At 47.4% G+C, this 19225-nt stretch overlaps 1 protein-coding gene across 1 annotated transcript in view; it reads right to left on the bottom strand.

Moving 5' to 3' along the window:
- LOC133105625 (rabphilin-3A-like) overlaps positions 1-19225 on the bottom strand; it is a 45825-nt gene that overhangs the window by 19586 nt on the left and 7014 nt on the right. Inside the window, exons 2-4 of the mRNA XM_061215839.1 lie at positions 5067-5200; positions 3341-3390; positions 872-994 (exon numbers count right to left, since the gene is read on the bottom strand). Coding sequence (XP_061071823.1) covers positions 872-994; positions 3341-3372 — 155 coding nt within the window. The 5' untranslated portion in view covers positions 3373-3390; positions 5067-5200. The remainder of the gene's footprint in view (positions 1-871; positions 995-3340; positions 3391-5066; positions 5201-19225) is intronic.

Below are 19225 nucleotides of genomic sequence, written 5' to 3'. Positions count from 1 at the left end.
GATTAGAGTTTAGGGTTAGGGGTTAAGGTTAGTCTTATGGTTTATGGTATAGGGATAAGGTTAGGGGTATTGGGTATAGGGAGAGAGTTTAGGTTTAGGGTTAGGGTTTATGATTTCGGATTAGGGTTTATGGTATAGGGTTAGGGCTTAGGGTTTTGGGTTATGGTTTAGGGTATAGGGATAGAGTTTAGGGTTTAGTGTTAGGGTTTAGGTTCACGTTTTAGGGTTAGGGGTTAGGTTTTAAGGTGATGGTGTAGGCTGCAGCATTAGATTTGCGGTTTAGGGTTTAGAGCTGGTTTACACCATGAACCTCAAGAACTATGGTTACATATGGCCAAACCCCCCCCCCCCCATCCCCCTCCTCCTCACCACTCTCGCTTCCTAATTACAGTGTTTAAATCCTGGTCTCTGTATGCCACACAGATCTGACTGTAATTGAATGGGGGGCAGTGATTTGAAAATTAGATAGGAGAGAATGGCACAGATACCAGTGCTTTCTCATTCTGCAAATATTTTTGAATGCAATTCAATACAGATCTGGGTCAAACACATTATTGTTCTGGATTAAAATACTTTTCTGTTCTCGATTAATCTTGCCTGGTGCAATTGAGCCAACCAAGAGGACCAGAAGGTGGGGTTTGTGTGCTTTTTGAGAGTATTTCATATGTTCCTACACCCCATACGAGCCCAGTAAAGTGTAGAAAAATATTTCATCCAAAACAATTATTGTATGTATTTGACGCAGGTGTAATTCAGTGATGGTCGAGCAGTAAGGTGAGTAATCAGTGCTGGTGGCAGGTAACCGCACAGCAGAAGCACAGATTCACTCTGCTGCAGTGATGTGAGCAGTGCTCCCCTGCAGGCTCCTCACCCGATCCTCTCCTGCTCCATGGCCTCCATCTTCTCAGCACGGGCGATCACGCTGTTGATGATCTCCTTCTCCTCATCCGTCAGGTCCGCCCCCGCAGGGTGGGGCCCCAGGGCCCAGCCACTCCTGTCCACCATGCAGAGGGACTGTCAGTGATACACACACACACACACACACACACACACACACACACACACACACACACACGCACACTCACACTCACACTCTCGCTCTCTCATACTCACACACACACACACACACACTCACACACACACACACACACACTCACACACACACACTCTCGCTCTCTCATACTCACACACACACTCACACACACACATACACTCACACTCGCACTCACACACACACACCCACACACACTCACACTCACACGCACACACACACACTCACACGCACACACACACTCTCGCTCTCTCATACTCACACACACTCACACGCACACACACACTCTTGCTCTCTCATACTCACACACACACACAAACACACACACACTCACACGCACACACACACTCTCGCTGTCTCATACTCACACACACACACTCACACGCATATGCACACACACACTCGCTCTCTCATACTCACACACACACACACACACACACACAAACACTCACATACACATGCACATACACACTCTCGCTCTCTCATACACACACACACACACTGACTCACACTTATACACTGACTCACTCACACACTCACTTTCACTCAGACTCTCTCACACTTTCACACACTCATGTAATGCCACACACATGCACACACACAGATTTTGAGTGTTTACATGCAGTTAATGGAGGTAATGCACAGCAATGCACGCGCACACACACACACACACACACAGACATCTAAACGCACACACAGAGCCACTCGGAGAGAGACTCCAACCGAACAGAGCAACGCGCCAAACGTACAAGGTCCTGCAAAAAAAACAAAAACTCCTCTGTGCTGCAGACTGCCACAGCACGTATAGATCCTATCCTTCTTTTCCACATTCATCCCTTTATCTTTTTCTCTGCAGCACTGATGGACCTGAGAAGAACAGTGCGTCTGCACAGCAGGGGGGCGGTCTGGTAGGGGGGGCGCAAGTGTGGGGTGAAAGCAGAGGAGGAGGAGTGTAAGGGTTGATGGTGTGGAAAGAAGCTGACCAATGCCCCCTGCTGAGAATAAAGTCCTTATCTCTCTCTCTCACACATACACACACATACATACATACACACACCCACACATACACACTCACACACACACGCACACACGCACGCACACACACACACACACACACACTCACACACGCACGCACACACGCATGCACACACACACGCACACACACACACACACACATACACACACACAAACACGCACACATACACACACAGTGATCACTTTTCACCCATCACACACAAACAGTGTTTTGTGGTGTGTGGACAACGCACGCACAAACACGCAAACACACACACACGCACACACACACATAGACACCCCTGGCTTTGGCACACACACACACACACACACGCACACACACACACATGCGCGCACACACACACACATGCACACACATACACACCCCTGGCTTTGGCACACTCACACACACTCATACACACCCCTGGCTTTTGCACACACACACACACATGCACACACACACACATGCGCGCACCAACACACACACACACACGCACACACATACACACCCCTGACTTTGGCACACACACACACGCGCACATACGCACACACACACCCCTGGCTTTGGCACACACACACACACGCACACACACACACACACACACACACACCCCTGGCTTTGGCACACACACTGGGAACACAGCAGCCTGTGCTAATGCAGGAGCCAGGGCGCTGAAGTGAGACGGTGGCATATGCCCCTATCTGGGGAAATACAAACCTAATGACTGTGTCCTGACTGTCAAAATGCATTACATATACTGTATTACAAACCTTGCCACTACATGAAGGTGGATTTTCATCTGTGAAACATATTCCGTTAAAATCAAAGCTAAATATGCATGTATGTCTATGGTATGTGTGTGTGTGTGTGCGGGTGCATGTTTTATACACACACAGACACTGTATTTAGCCATTTAAGCTTAATAACGTACATACAGCAGATTATTGTATATATATATATATATATATATATATATATATATATATATATATATATATATATATATATATAGTATATTCATGCACACAGACAGAGATGAAACCCCCTGGCTCTCAGTCAACTTACGGGTCCTTATCACTGTGACCCCAGGAGAGGAAGAGAGGAAGAACAGAGAGAGAGAAAGGGAGAGAAAGAGAGAAGAGCTTAGTGATTGACCATGTCAAGGTCATTCAAAGGTCAATCATTATTTACAGTTGTTCCTTTCTCCTCAGGCATGATTGGACGCATCATCCGCCCCCCGCCCACTCCCCCCGCGCCCCCCACCCCGCTCTTACTTGCTGTGTCTGGTCGTCACGGTTTCTGTCATGGCTGCTCTTACAGGGACCTGCATTGGCACAAACAGATGAACCGACAGACACACCGACTTACTGGCTGTTCTAACGGACTTCATACAGGGAGAAGGTTGGTAAAACAGATGAGTCGTTTCACTGTCTCCAGTAGCACATTAAAATGGTGCTCATGTGATTATGATGCTAATGATTCTCCACATTCATTTTAAAAGTCCTGTTGAATTAAAGCCTTTTACAATGGCTAATTAGCTGTAAATAGGTACATGCTTAACCGTTGAGAAAAATCTTTGTGGCATTAATGGTTAAATTGGAATAAACGATGGCTCCACCGCTCTTCCCTTGCACAATGCAAACCTGAAGTGAAATACTCTGATCATTTGTAAACAAATGTAAACTAAAGATTTTGCCACAAATAAAAAATGTGTGTAATAGTTCAATATACGAGAAACACTGTGTCGCCTGCCACCAATACCCTCATAATGTTGATTTAGTCCATTGAGATCCTATCTTGCCTAGTGTAGCTTTTACATGCACTAAGGTACTTCTGATTTTGGAGGAAAAAATCTAATGAAAGAATGGAAAATAAACTTTGCGCACAGAAAATGTTATTTGCCTCCATATGTTTTGTCTCTTTTTATCGATTTGGTTCTCTCTGGTGGTTTGTTATTTATTGTTATCAGCTAAGAGAGTCCTGTGTCTACAATACAACAGTGCATGTATTCCCCACCAATAGCACTAGAGTAACAGATGGTAGATCTAATGGCGGCTTTGAAATGGAGGCTCCTAATGCAACACAGGCACATTCAGGATAACATCAATCACAACTGTGTATTACACAGTACAACGGCTATAAGAAAAATAGAAAAGCAAAAACCCCATTGCCCAGAGTCTTACTCTGATACTTATGTGTTGACAAAGGGAAAAAAATGTTATAACAAAAATGCTTAAATCTATTGAATGATTGCTGAATTACAGTCTACAAAAGAGGATAATTCAAAATTGTTTACTTAGTTAGCAAGAGCGCACCCTTTTCCTGACACTTCCTCAGTTTCACCCTCCTCTTCTGCTAAATATATTCTGTTTCTCATTGTCGCCAGAATTGCAGTGAGCAAGGCCTCACGGCCAAACACTTTATTATCACATTAACTCATCTTTATATTTGGGAAAGGCTTCATATTTAATTACAATAATAACAGAAAGAAGGATGTGCAACAACAATTTCTGTTTCCCCTACGTTCTGTTTGGAACTGTACAGCAAAGAAGGCCTTTTCAAAATCAATGCCTTGGCATCACAATGCAACTTGGAAAGACCGCTAAGCAGGTACCCAGAGACAGGTAGTAACAGGGCAGAGGAGAGCAGAGACTGACAGTATCTGACAGAGACTGGAGGCTGGGAAGGGCGTGAGATTACCTGAGACAGGTATAACACAGTGTGGAGATTACCTGAGACAGGTATAACACAGTGTGGAGATTACCTGAGACAGGTATGTCAGAACAGTGTGGAGATTACCTGAGACAGGTATAACACAGTGTGGAGATTACCTGAGGCAGGTATATCAGAACAGTGTGGAGATTACCTGAGGCAGGTATATCAGAACAGTGTGGATATTACCTGAGACAGGTATAACGCAGTGTGGCGATTACCTGAGACAGGTATATCAGAACAGTGTGGAGATTACCTGAGACAGGTATAACACAGTGTGGAGATTACCTGAGACAGGTATGTCAGAACAGTGTGGAGTGAGTGGGTGGGGCAGAGGCTCTGGAAGACCACACCTCTGGGCAAACTGTGGATCACTGATAACAGTCACGTACTCCAAAGGGCTGGGTCTCTGACGCTACCGCCTGGAAGAGAGAGAGAGAGAGAGAGGAGAGAGAGAGAGAGTTGCAGTTCAGAAACACACTCAGGACTGCCTCTGAGATACCTTTCTCCAGGACCTGCTGTTCAATTCTCTTGCTCTCAATTTCAATATGCTTTATCAGTATGACACATTTTAAACATATATTGCCAAAGCAAGTTGTTTATATAACAGTTAACAGAAAACTGTGACAATAATGATAATCACGAAATGTAACAATAACAGAACAAATAAAAGCAGTGATAGTGATTCATAAAATAATAATGAATGTACAGAACTGCTGTCTCTCCCTCTGTGGCATAGCCTCCCTTCCCTGGGCAACCAGGTATGCTGGTGTCGGCTGGGCTCTATAGCCAGGCTGTGCTCGCTGAATGTTCATTCATGATTATTTGTGTTTGTCATTTTTCCACTGTGGTCTGGTAGTCCGCCGCAGTGTTGGGGGGTTGGTCTTAGGGCCAGATATCATGCCAGGTTGCTTTGATTTTTTTTGTTTGATTTTCCACAATCGTTGATAAACGGCTGTTTGTGTTTTGTGATAAGGTGGCTGACTCACTGTGGAGGGTGCCCTCCAGAGCGAGGGTGAGTGAGCTTCAGGACCAGCTGCGTGCTGTCTCTCTCTTCGTCTCTCTGTCCTACCAGCTTATCCCTGTCTTTCCAAAATGGTGTACCAGCTTCTCTCTCTCTTTCTCTCCCTCCCTCCCCTTCTTTCTCTTTTACTCTCGCTCTCTCCCTCGCTCTCTCCCTCCATCTTTCCCTTTCTCTCCGTCCCTCCCCCTCTTTCTCTTTTCCTCTCCCTCTCTACCAGTACATCCATGCGGTGCCATACGGGAGGCAAAGGGAAATCAATACTGCTCCCTGTTTTCAGAAATGAATGAATCTTGTACCAGAACTGAGTCTGACTGGAGGTGTGGGTAGGTGAGGGAAATGTGCAGAGTTCTGGGGGGATGTGCAGGAGTGTGTGTGTGTGTGTGTGTGTGTGTGTGTGTGTGTGGGGGGGGGGGGGGTAGTGTATATCTGACAAATGGGCACAGTTCTTGTAGTGCAGCTGGATCCACTTGTTCCTGTTTCCCCTCTAGTCTCCTCCAAATTCTCGGGGGCTGGGGAAGGGAGGGGCAGGGATCATACACTCCGAGCAGCTGGAGCACCACAGAATCCAGCATCCCCCCTCCAGTGTGACAGAAGTGCAAAGAAAAGGCAAATCCGTGGTTTCTCACATCCGCCAACCAACCAGCAGGCATCAAGGCTCCCGCATTTCAGCGTGAGCACGGAACCTCCCGGAATCTCCATCTATCTCCGGGAAATAAAATGCCATGCAGGGTGAACCCATACAGCTCCCAGGCACTTTTTTTTATATATTTATATTTTATATTCCTTCATTTCATTGGTCTTAGAAGCCTGTGCAGAAAGCATAGTCCGCACCACATTTTCTGCTCCTTGGGGACACTTCAGAGAGAGAGAAGGCGAGGAGGAACCAACATATCCAGAAAAACCGTACATAAAACACAAGCTCTTAGACCGAGCGCACGTGCACACACACACACACACACACACACATACATACATGCACACACACACACACACACACATTCAGTGTATCAACGCATTTAGTGTATCACTGTGTCTGAGACTTGAAATTGTATTCATTTTGAATTTCGCATTTCTTTTCACTATGTAATTGTACTGTGAACTGTCTGTATATAAATCATTGTTAGTTTCCCTAAATAAGGGATGAGTTAATACATTATTTGGTTCAGCTAATGGCTAACAGACAGCAAACAAAACACGTTGAAGCCAGTTGGTGTAATTATCTAGTTTATAAAAGCCAGTCCAACAGAGAAAGGCTGCTTCATGGTGTTTCCATTATCCATTGTCTCCACACACAAAACACACAAGCTACTTCTACACGAAAAGGCCTTTGATATCGTTGTAAACAAAATGACTAACACTCTTAAGTGTGAAATTCCCCAAATGGGCTAATGAGATTCTCAGATCAAAGGAGATCCTACAATTCATTTTAATAATTAATTATACATTCAGCTTGTTGACAAATTCTAACTGGCCAGAGTTATGACGGTGTCCCAGGATGTGAAAGTCCAACACTTGCCTAAAACGTGGAATCCAAAATTCAACCCCCTTTCATACAGCTACCTTTACAACCCCCATACAGCAGATTCACAGCTACATTTACAACCCCCATACAGCAGATTCACAGCTAGCTTTACAACCCTAACTGCAGATTCACACAGCTAACTTTACAACCCTAACTGCAGATTCAAACAGCTACCTTTACAACCCTCATACTGCAGATTCACACAGCTACCTTTACAACCGTAACACTGCAGATTCAAACAGCTACCTTTACAACCCTAACTGCAGATTCAAACAGCTACTTTTACAACCCTCATACTGCAGATTCAGACAGCTACCTTTACAACCCCATACTGCAGATTCAAACAGCTACTTTTACAACCCTCATACAGCAGATTCAAACAGCTACCTTTACAACCCTCACACTGCAGATTCACACAGCTACCTTTACAAGCTTTACAACCCCCATACTGCAGTTTCTTACAGCTACCTTTACAACCTCCATACTGCAGATTCACACAGCTTGCATTACAACCCTAACACTGCAGATTCAAACAGCTACCTTTACAACCCTCATACTGCAGATTCAAACAGCTACATTTACAACCCTCATCCAGCAGATTCAAACAGCTACCTTTACAACTCTCACACTGCAGATTCACACAGCTAGCTTTACAACCCCATACTGCAGATTGAGACAGCTACCTTTACAACCCTCACACAGCAGATTCACACAGCTAGCTTTACAAGCTTTACAACCCCCATACTGCAGTTTCTTACAGCTACCTTTACAACCTCCATACTGCAGATGCACACAGCTACCTTTACAACCTCCATACTGCAGATGCACACAGCTACCTTTACAACCTCCATACTGCAGATTCACACAGCTACCTTTACAGAATAGGTCATGCCCTCTTTCAGATTCTTGTCATGCAATCATAAATTACTTTCATCCCCACAGGGGGAGAATGAAAGGGCCTCGCTCAAGGGTGTCCATTACAGTGTCCTCTTGAAATTGATGGCAAATTGTCACGCACTGTCATAAAGCCCTTGAGGCCAATGAACCACTCAGGATGTCCAGAGATCATGTTCTATATGTGGGGGAGGGCAGTGGACCGTGGGGTGTGTGGGGGGGGGGGGGGTCCACTCCTGTCCATCTGATCTATGGCGCCTTGTCACCATAAGCAGCTCGTTCACTTTGAATAATTCAATTTGCTCGATAAGGCAGACGAGGTGGGGCCACGCGGTCATGTCCGGCGGCGGGACCAATCAAATTTACACTCCAGGCAGCAGGAGGCGGGGTCACTGTTGAAGGTCAAGGTTGATTCAGGGATCGCCGGTGTCGGGATACGATCCGCCCGGGGTCCTCGCATCTCTTCACTACACAGTGATGTATCGTTATGTGTTCCTCCGATGCACAGTATGGAGTATGGAGCTGGCTCAGAAAGCAGGAGTTAAATACTTGTAAATTCTCGACCATTAGTGTTAATATAAGCATAACGTATACATTTCTTGGGGTGTTGAGTTGGGCGTTTGAGAGTGTGCGTGCTTGAATCACAATAGAAAGAACAGTTTGTGCCTCCGTTATGGTGAAATAGTTGCTTATACATTGTTGGAACATTGCGGAGATCTTATACGACATGTAAAAAAAAAATCATATTTCTCTGTGGCTTTACTTTTTTTAAAGATATTTTTTAGGCCTTTTATTGGACATTATAGTGGAGAGAGACAGGAAGAATGGGGGCGAGAGAGAGGGAAAGACATGCAACAAATTGTCAGACGGTCGGATTCGAACCGTTGAGGTCAGTGCTCTGCAGGCTGTGCCACCAAGACACTACTACTACTACGGGGCGGCCTGTAGCGTAGTGGTTAAGGTACATGTCTGGGACACGCAAGGTCGGTGGTTCTAATCCCGGTGTAGCCGTAATAAGATCCGCACAGCCATTGGGCCCTTGAGCAAGGCCCTTAACCCTGCATTGCTCCAGGGGAGGATTGTCTCCTGCTTAGTCTAATCAACTGTACATTGCTCTGGATAAGAGCGTCTGCCAAATGCCATTAATGTAATGTAATGTACTTTTTAATTGGGCAATGGAAGGAACGCTAAGGTCTGAAATTTTCATGAAAATCTTTGAAAGCAATCGATGCAGTGCATCTCGATTAATCATTCCGCGAAAGGACCCTGAGCAGATCTTTGTGCCGAGCAGATCCTATAGCGATAATGGGATGTCTGGAAATGTACCTTACTATGCCTGAGAATGAGAGCACGGGATTCTGAGTAGGCTAAAGAAACTGCTGCTTGACATAACGAGTGCTGTTGATCGTTAAGATCATTTAGATCGTTGTTAGCGGACACTGGGTCTCTATTTGCAGTGTAGTGAGACCGCACTATTGAAGGGCAGAACAGCCTTCCTGGACACATTCAATGGGACAGTTTCACAGAGAGGATGGGGATTCTCTACACAAAGCTGAAAACGTAATTTAGTCCGAGAATAAGCTTAATCTGTGTTTGAGGAAGCGGCTCTTAGCATTTTTGGTTTTAATCACGACAAATCTCTGAAAGCTCACAGATTAAAGCCTGTCAGAGAGTGTTTTCCTCGTGTTTGTGTTTTTGTGTGTGCAGAGGAACGCTAGCTCCATGAAGAGGAGGAGGGGAGGGACTGGGCTGCATGCCCGGGCTGGGCTCCAGAGGCCCTGACACTGGAGGCAGAGTGAGGGGCTGGGCTCCAGAGTGGCTGAGAGACAGGGCCCTGACACTGGAGGCAGAGTGAGCGCTGGGCTCTGTGGGTTGGGCTCACCACTCTAAGGCCTTCACCCAGCAGGCACCTGGCACGGGGGGTGAAGGGTGGCAGGGATCATCACACATAAACACGTAAAATGTCCCCCAAATAAAAATATTTCAAAACGGTTTTCAAAATGGTGGAGACTGAAGCTGGAGGCGGCAGAGCAATAAAGCCCCATAAAGACCTGTGCCCTGCTGCAGTCCCCTTCTCCTGTAGCCCACAAGCCTGACCCCCTCTCCTGTAGCCCACAAGCCTGACCCCCTCTCCTGTAGCCCACAAGCCTGACCCCCTCTCCTGTAGCCCACAAGCCTGACCCCCTCTCCTGTAGCCCACACGGCCGAGCCCCTCTCCTGTAGCCCACAAGCCTGACCCCCTCTCCTGTAGCCCACAAGCCTGACCCCCTCTCCTGTAGCCCACAAGCCTGACCCCCTCTCCTGTAGCCCACAAGCCTGACCCCCTCTCCTGTAGCCCACAAGCCTGACCCCCTCTCCTGTAGCCCACAAGCCTGACCCCCTCTCCTGTAGCCCACAAGCCTGACCCCCTCTCCTGTAGCCCACAGGGCCGAGCCCCTCTCCTGTAGCCCACAGGGCCGAGCCCCTCTCCTGTAGCCCACAAGCCTGACCCCCTCTCCTGTAGCCCACACGGCCGAGCCCCTCTCCTGTAGCCCACACGGCCGAGCCCCTCTCCTGTAGCCCACACGGCCGAGCCCCTCTCCTGTAGCCCACAGGGCCGAGCCCCTCTCCTGTAGCCCACAAGCCTGACCCCCTCTCCTGTAGCCCACAGGGCCGAGCCCCTCTCCTGTAGCCCACAAGCCTGACCCCCTCTCCTGTAGCCCACAGGGCCGAGCCCCTCTCCTGTAGCCCACAAGCCTGACCCCCTCTCCTGTAGCCCACAAGCCTGACCCCCTCTCCTGTAGCCCACACGGCCGAGCCCCTCTCCTGTAGCCCACACGGCCGAGCCCCTCTCCTGTAGCCCACACGGCCGAGCCCCTCTCCTGTAGCCCACACGGCCGAGCCCCTCTGCGCTGGGGCCTTGGTCTGCGAGTGGCACGCTGCACTGTGAGTCGCTCTTCAGCACTCCACTGTGCAGGTGATCTATATCCCCCGCATGCGAGCCACCGCCGCACATGCAAATGAAGCTGCGCTCACTCCGGAGGAAGAGGCTGCCTTTGTGAGAGAAAGGAACGGCTCCCTGCTCTCTGCTGACGGAGGGCCCCTCACCCCTCCATGGCTCCCGTTCTTATGGGAACAAAACAGACGGCAATACTCAATAAATGTGTCAAAATTTCGGATGGAATATGGATGTGAATACCATTAAAATAAAGCCGATAGTCTGCAATTTAACCTCATATTCATTCTTTGATTTAAAATCAAATGTGCTGGAGTACAGCGCCCAAAAGAACAGAAAGAGCTTGATAAGATATTTCATTGCAATATGCCAAACAGCCATGCTGACACTATTAATATGAGGATAAAAAGCTGGAAAAAAGGGCCCCTCCAGGAGGCTCAGAAACCTCCACCCCACAAAGACGAGGGCTGTGTTCTAAACAGCGTACTTAGCATACTGCTCGTAATACGTTTAAATGATTTTAAAAAGGCTGAGATTTAGTACGAGCAGTATGCTAGTGCGTGGTTTCGAACACAGCCAAGCTGTCCACAGCACCGTTCAGAGGCCACGCCCACCTCGCGCGTCATTGGAGAAGAGGCGTTCAGAGCCTCCATCTCAGCCGCCGCCCACCTCTTTCCATTAAGTGAGGAGTGGGAGAAGCCGCTTAGCGGCTTACCAAGAAAAAACATCCACCACTCTATCTCCCGGCGGCCAGCTTGATGACTCTTTCTAGCAAAAAAAAAAAAAAAAAAAAAAAAAAAAGGCTGAAAAAAGAAATATCCCAAGGCAGGGAAACAGGGAGGGCTTTTATTCTGAAAGCAAGTCTTCTCAGAGATGAGTTGTGTCCCGGCGGGTGGAGGGTTAATGACAGGGATGACAGTGGTGGTGGTGGTGGGGGGCTTAGAGGGCAGAGATCAGAGTTTCTGAGTCTGCAGGGGCCAGGCTGCACGCTGAGAAATGACAGCCTGGTGTGGATGGAAGGTGCTGTGGAGCAGAGCATGCTGGGGGATGTGGCACTAAAGAGAGAGAGAGAGAGAGAGAGAGAGAGGCAGAGAGAGACAGAGAGAGAGTACGAGAGTAAGTGCGAGAGAGAGAGACAGAGAGAGTGATAGGGAGAGAGAGAGAGTGAGAGAGAGTGATGGAGAGACAGAGTGAGAGAGAGAGTGATAGGGAGAGAGAGAGAGTGATGGAGAGACAGAGTGAGAGAGAGTGACAGGGAGAGAGAGAGTGTGAGAGAGAAAAAGGGAGAGCGAGAGAGAGTGATAGAGAGAGAGAGTGTGAGAGAAAGAAAGAGAGAGCGAGAGAGAGAGTGATAGAGAGAGAGAGAGAGTGTGAGAGAAAGAAAGAGAGAGTGAGAGAGAGTGATAGGGAGAGAGAGAGTGAGTGTGAGAAAGAGCGAGAGAGAGTGATAGAGAGAGAGTGTGAGAGAAAGAAAGAGAGAGTGAGAGAGAGTGAGTGTGAGAGAGAGAGAGCGAGAGAGAGTGATAGACAGAGAGTGAGTGTGAGAGAGAAAGAGTGAGAGAGAGTGATAGAGAGAGTGAGTGTGAGAGAGAGAGAGAGCAAGAGAGTGAGTGATAGGGAGAGAGAGAGTGAGTGCGAGAGAGAGAGTGAGAGAGAGTGATAGGGAGAGAGAGAGTGAGTGTGAGAGAGAGAGCGAGAGAGAGAGAGAGAGAGTGATAGGGAGAGAGAGAGTGAGTGTGAGAGAGAGAGCGAGAGAGAGAGAGAGTGATAGGGAGAGAGAGAGTGAGTGTGAGAGAGAGAGCGAGAGAGAGAGGGATGATAAATAAAGAGCGCAGAGGGTGTAATCGATGTGGGCTCCAGGCGTACCTGACTCAGTGCGGTCAGAAATGCAGACGTAATCTGGGTGGGGGGGGGGTGAGGTTTTTGGAGAGGAGGCGGAACTGGTCTTTTTCCCAGGCTCCTGGAGAGTGGGGGTGTTGGGGGTGTTGTGGGGGTGTTGGTGAGGGATGGAAAGCAATGGGGCGGTGGGGCGGTGGAGGGGCCTCGCTCAGCATTTCTTAATTATTTACAGTTTCCTCAGTTCTCTCACATTTATAGACCTTGTGCTACGCCCCCCTCTCTATGCATCCATCTCTCCATCTCTCCCTCCTGCACTCCCTCCCTCCCTCCGTCCCTCACTCTCTCTCTCACTCATATATATATATATATGAGTGAGAGTATATATGAGTATATATATATATATATATGTACAGTACTGTGCAAAAGTCTTAGGCGCCTGTATAACATTCTGTACAGATAAGATTCTTTCAAAAATAATTAGACGAAAGGTCCTAAATAAACGTACTATATATTTTACATTACATTTTAGTAATTTGGCAGAATAGTTAAAAACTAAATCAAATCAATATTTTTTGTGACCACCCTTCGGCGTTAAAACTGCATCACTTCTCTGAGATAGCCAACGCTGTCCTGCAGTTCTATAAGACAATCAGCAGGGAGGTTGTTCCAAGCCTGTTGGAGAACTTGCCACAGTTCTTCTCAGACTTTGGTTGGCTCCTTGCTTCTGATCTCAGACAGCCTTGATCAAGTTTTTATGTAAAAAGTAATAAATTGCTTACAGTAATATGTTACTTTTTTTTATTAAATACGAAATATCTCTGTAAAATTATTTTTAAAGAATGAATATTTGGAAATCTCAAATGTGTTATTTTATACTAACACACCAAAAAAAAAATATATATATATATATATAATAAAGTCTAGGGTGCCTAAGACTTTTGCACAGTACTGTATATATATACAGGGAGCCATGCAGGACATATTTATATAAATCCTGAATATACACTCACTGAGCACTTTATTAGGTATTTATTAGACTTATTGGTCTTCTACTACTGCAGCCTACCCACTTAGAGGTTTGATGTGTTGTGTGTTCAGAGATGCTCTTCTGCATACCGCTTTTGTAATTCTTGGTTATGTGTGTTACTGTCACCTTCCTGTCAGCTTCAAACAGTCTGGCCCTTCTCCTCTGACCTCTTGCACTCTGGGAACTGCTGCTCACTGCATGTTTTGTGTTTTACGCACCATTCTCTGCAACTCTAGAGATTACTGTGCGTGAAAATTCCAGGATATTTCAGGGCAGTTCCTAAGATACTCAAACCACCCCATCGGGCACTAACAATCATTCGGTGGTCAAAGTCACTTAGATCTCATTTCTTCCCCATTCTGACATTTGGTCTGAAAAACGGCTGAACCTCTTGGCCATGTCTGCCTGATTTTATGCATTTAGTTTCTGCCAAATGATTGGCTGATTAGATATTTGCATTAACAAGCTGGTGGACAGGTCTACTAATAAATTGCTCGCTGAGTGTATATAGTATATAAACCATGAATATGTAAATGTAAATATGTAGAAATAATTCCTTATTTATACTATATATACATGTAACAGAATATATGGATACAGATCCCAAAAGCATAAATGCAAATTCTAAAAGATAGTTTGGACACCAGATCTACATTCACTTTGACAGAACATTTGTTTTGTGTTGTAGGAGAATTTCAGTGCACGGGTTTGGGACTGGGAGGGATGTATTTCCAGCCTGGTGACTGGGAACAGGACGTAATGTGGCCCATCTAAGCTTGAGTGGTGGCCAACCTCCCTACCTCACTCCCTGTGCACCTGGGCATGTTAAGGAAATAACCTACTATCAGACATAGGAAATCAGTCAAGAGATTAGCATTATATACCTTACACTACATTACAGTGCATTGCATTACCTGACAATATTTGTTCCAAACAGATTATATTAGCCATATATTGCATCAGTACCAAATGTGCCCGTGTCCTTCTTCACAAATAGTTAATTGTTTCCATTGTTTCATCCACAGCCTGGAGTACTGGAGTAATGTGAGGGGAAATGGGGCCTGGGGCGTTGTGTCTCAATGCCAGAGATCCATTTACATTACCAAATTACAGCAATAAAGTGATTTTATTCATATAACCCAGGGTCTGTTGAAACTTTGTGTGTGAGAGCGATGCGAAGGAGGAGGAGTATAACGCGGTAAGGGGACTGTTTTTACGGAACGCGCAGCAGCTGGCTGTGTGCCGAGGACATGGTGAGTCTGCTCATCGTATAGCCAGTGTGCTCATAATCATCACAGAACATCACATAACATCACATGACGGCAACAACAGGCCGTTCAGCCCAGCGATGCTCGCCTTTTCACACCACTGAAGTCTAGATCATTCTGCTCAGCACAGGTCCAGGGACCTGTTGCTCGTCACAAAATGTACAGCCGTTAAACCAGCCAGTAGAAATGTTACATGAGCTTAGTCACAAGATGAGGATATAATCACAGTCTTATGATTATGGAAATACTTGCAGATGTCCTTTGAACATAACCAATAAAACTATTGCCAAAAGGCATATTTGAAAAATTAATGTTAATGCGACAGGACAGGACCCTTGTGTGAACTCCTGCTCCCTTAAGAAGCCACACTGGACCTCTCTGTCAGGGCAATTCTCCCAGCGCTCTTTCCGATTAAACTCTGTACTCCAGTGTGCAACTGAGATGATTTTTCAGAAATTTGTTTTTTCATTATTATGCCGATTTTATTGCCTAAAACAGGGAGAATCAAATCTGACCCTCAGTCCAGCCCTGGTTTTCTTTTCTCCTGAGTAATTAACAGAACAGTCAGTACTACTGAATGGCCAGCAATCAGGCACAGAAAACCAGCCGTTCTCAGCCCTTGAGGACCATAATTTTATGATCTCTGGCTACAAAACATAAGAAGAAATCTTATATAAAGGAGCTAAATGAATCTGGCTGAATCTGGCTGAAAGGCAGTAGGGGGACTATACACTGTTTAATTTCCACACAGTTCCCCTGATATGGCTGTAAATACCTCAAATTCTGCATTCTACACTTTAACCTCATATTCAATGTTCTATTTTTTTCCAAATCCAAAGTGCTGGAGAACAGAGCCAAAACAGATACCATATTACTGTCCCAATACTTTAGCATTTAACTGATACATACAGTATCTACACACCCACATTGTATATTAAATATTAAATATAGAATACATCAGTCCTGATGCCCATTCAGAAAATGTCATTCACCTATGTTTCAATCCAAAATTCAAACAAATGTAATTCATGAGTCTAGTCTTACACTGTATATTCATAGCCAAATTATATTTCTCACACTCCTTCCTCACGCTCACACTCTGTGATATCTGACCTCGAATGGACGCATTTCTTTCTGCTAATGAGCAGCGGGTATCTGTGTGGAGGCGGGGCCTGTTGGGTCACATGGTGTGGCCTCATGCACTTCCCCGTTTCATAAGTTTGAAATGAGCGCTGGACCATCTGCGGGACCATCTGTCGGGACCTAAGCCGCGCTGCTTTCATTAACAGCCCTGCGCTGGCACAAGACCCACCGCGGGACGCTTCCACCTCCCGGAGGTGTCGTAACAAGGAGTCATTGCTGGGCCTGAGAAACCATTCTGGGGACCCAAGAAAACATTCCTGCAACCCAATAAACCATTCCGGGACCCAAAAAGCCATTCCGGGATCCAAGAAGCCATTCTGGGATCCATGAAGCCATTCTGAGATCCTAGAAACCATTCAGGGACCCAATAAAGCATCCTGAGATCCTAGAAACCATTCAGGGACCCAAGAAACCACTCTGAGATCCTAGAAACCACCCAGGGACCCAAGAGACCATTTTGAGATCCTAGAAACCATTTAGGGACCCAATAAACCATTTTGAGATCCTAGAAACCATTCAGGAACCAATGAAACCATTCTGAGATCCTAGAAACCATTCAGGGACCCAAGAAACTATTCCGGTACCCAGGAAATCATTCAGGCCATGAAACTGGATCTACTCCTCCATCCTGCAGCCTAAGCATCCCCAGCACAGAGCATGTCGCCCCCCCACAGTGTGACACATACATGTGCTTAAAATGTGTATTTGCATGTATGAATTCCACATGCAAAACAAGCTGCACTCCTCTGCTTTGTACAGTTTATACATCAGTAATCCCTGCGTCTGGATCTTCAAGCACCAGAGACCATTCTGACAGGGATTCACTTGTACATTTTTTGGAAGGAATTTTTTGCAATAGGGGTACACACAAACGGCACACAGGAATGACAGCACGGACACACACGCACACTCATGCACACATACATACACACACATGTGCACACCTGCATGCACACGCACGCACACACACACACACACAAATGACAGCACGGACACACACGCACACTCAGGCACACATACATACATACATACACATGTGCATACATGCACGCACACGCACACACACACACACACACAAATGACAGCAAGGACACACATGCACTCACACACACACAAGCAATTGGGCGTAGTGTGTTAATCAGGCTCCGGGGGAGCCATTGTCATTGCTGCCAGAGAGGCACGGAGGGGGGGGGGAAGTGTTTTATTGCCCCTTCCCCCCCCCTTAATCCACATCTACTGCCATCGATCCTCTGCTGTCTGCTGTTCTGTCACGAGGGTGTGGGGGTGGGGCTGGGGGGCGGTAGTGTGGACCTGGTGGGGCATTCCCACAGTGCAGATCCACAGCATGTTTCCGTTGAGCGAAAGCGGCCATAAATTTCCCTGCTCCGAGAGAGTGAGAGAGCGACCTGCTGCGTGTCCTTGTTGCCCTGAGCCGCTCGCTTTATCAGCACCCCCCTGCCCCCCAATCACCCCTCACCCCATTTCCCCCCTCAGGGCTCTAGGAGTAAATGCAGCCCAGAAACACCCAAGCCTGCTGCCAACTGATTTCTGTTCTCAAACAGCCCACCCTCACGGCGTCCCGCTCGGCAACAGCAGGAATAGAGTCTCACACACACAACGCCTAACGGCATAACAGAGTGGCCCCTTCCCTTGTCTAGTGTCGAATTTGCCATTCTCAGACAACATCAAAAGAGGCCCGAAGGGGTGTGTATGTGTGTGTGTGAGTCTGTGTGGGTGTGTGCGTGCGCATGTGCGTGAGTGTGTGTGCGTATGTGTGTGTGTGCCTGTGTGAGTGTGCATGTGTGTGTGTGTGTGTGTGTGTGTGTGACTGTGTGTGTGTAAGTCTGGGTGAGTGTGTGCGTGCGCGTGAGTGTGTGTGCGTATGTGTGTGTGTGTGCCTGTGTGTGTGTGCATGTGAGTGGGGGAGAGGGGGAAGGGGGGGGCTTTCACCAGTTTTGCGCCCCCCCCCCCCCCCCCCCCCCCCCCCCGTGCCTCTGAGCTGAAGCTGTCATTTACGCGCTGTCACAGGTCATCAGCCCTTCCAGGACATCTGCGGCGGGGCGGGTCAGCTCGAATCACGTCAACCTCTCGACCGAGCCGAGGACTGTCACCGGGGCTTATCCACCGTCACCGGCGGGCGTCACCGCGCGGCATGAGACACACAGCAGCACAGAGCACTCCGCCGCGCCGCTACGGAGGACCAGCAGAGCGTCACGGCGGCACTAACGCTTCTGTGTGCATCGCAGAAACACCGTGAGTGCAGGGGAGAAACAGCGCTGAAACACAGGGGCTAAGCTACAGCACTGAAACACAGGGGCTAAGCTACAGCACGGAAACACAGGGGCTAAGCTACAGCACGGAAACACAGGGGCTAGGCTACAGCATGGAAACACAGGGGCTAGGCTACAGCACGGAAACACAGGGGCTAGGCTACAGCACGGAAACACGGGCTAAGCTACAGCACGGAAACACAGGGGCTAAGCTACAGCACGGAAACACAGGGGCTAAGCTACAGCACGGAAACACAGGGGCTAGGCTACAGCACGGCACTGAGAAACTGTGGCTAAGCTAGCCCAGCTGTAGCATAGCTGTAGCCTAGCCCCTATGTCTCAGTGTTGTAGCCTAGCTCCTATGTCTCAGTGCTGTAGCCTTGCTCCTATGTCTCAGTGCTGTAGCCTAGCTCCTATGTCTCAGTGCTGTAGCGTAGCCCCTGTGTGTCAGTGCTGTAGCCTAGCTCCAATGTCTCAGTGCTGTAGTGTAGCCCCTATGTCTCAGTGCTGTAGCCTAGCTCCTAT

This window comes from Conger conger, chromosome 12 (assembly GCF_963514075.1).
Source record: "Conger conger chromosome 12, fConCon1.1, whole genome shotgun sequence".
Classification (NCBI taxonomy): domain Eukaryota; kingdom Metazoa; phylum Chordata; class Actinopteri; order Anguilliformes; family Congridae; genus Conger; species Conger conger.
Note: the sequence above shows the minus strand (reverse complement) of the source record. Positions and strands in the feature narration are given on the sequence as shown.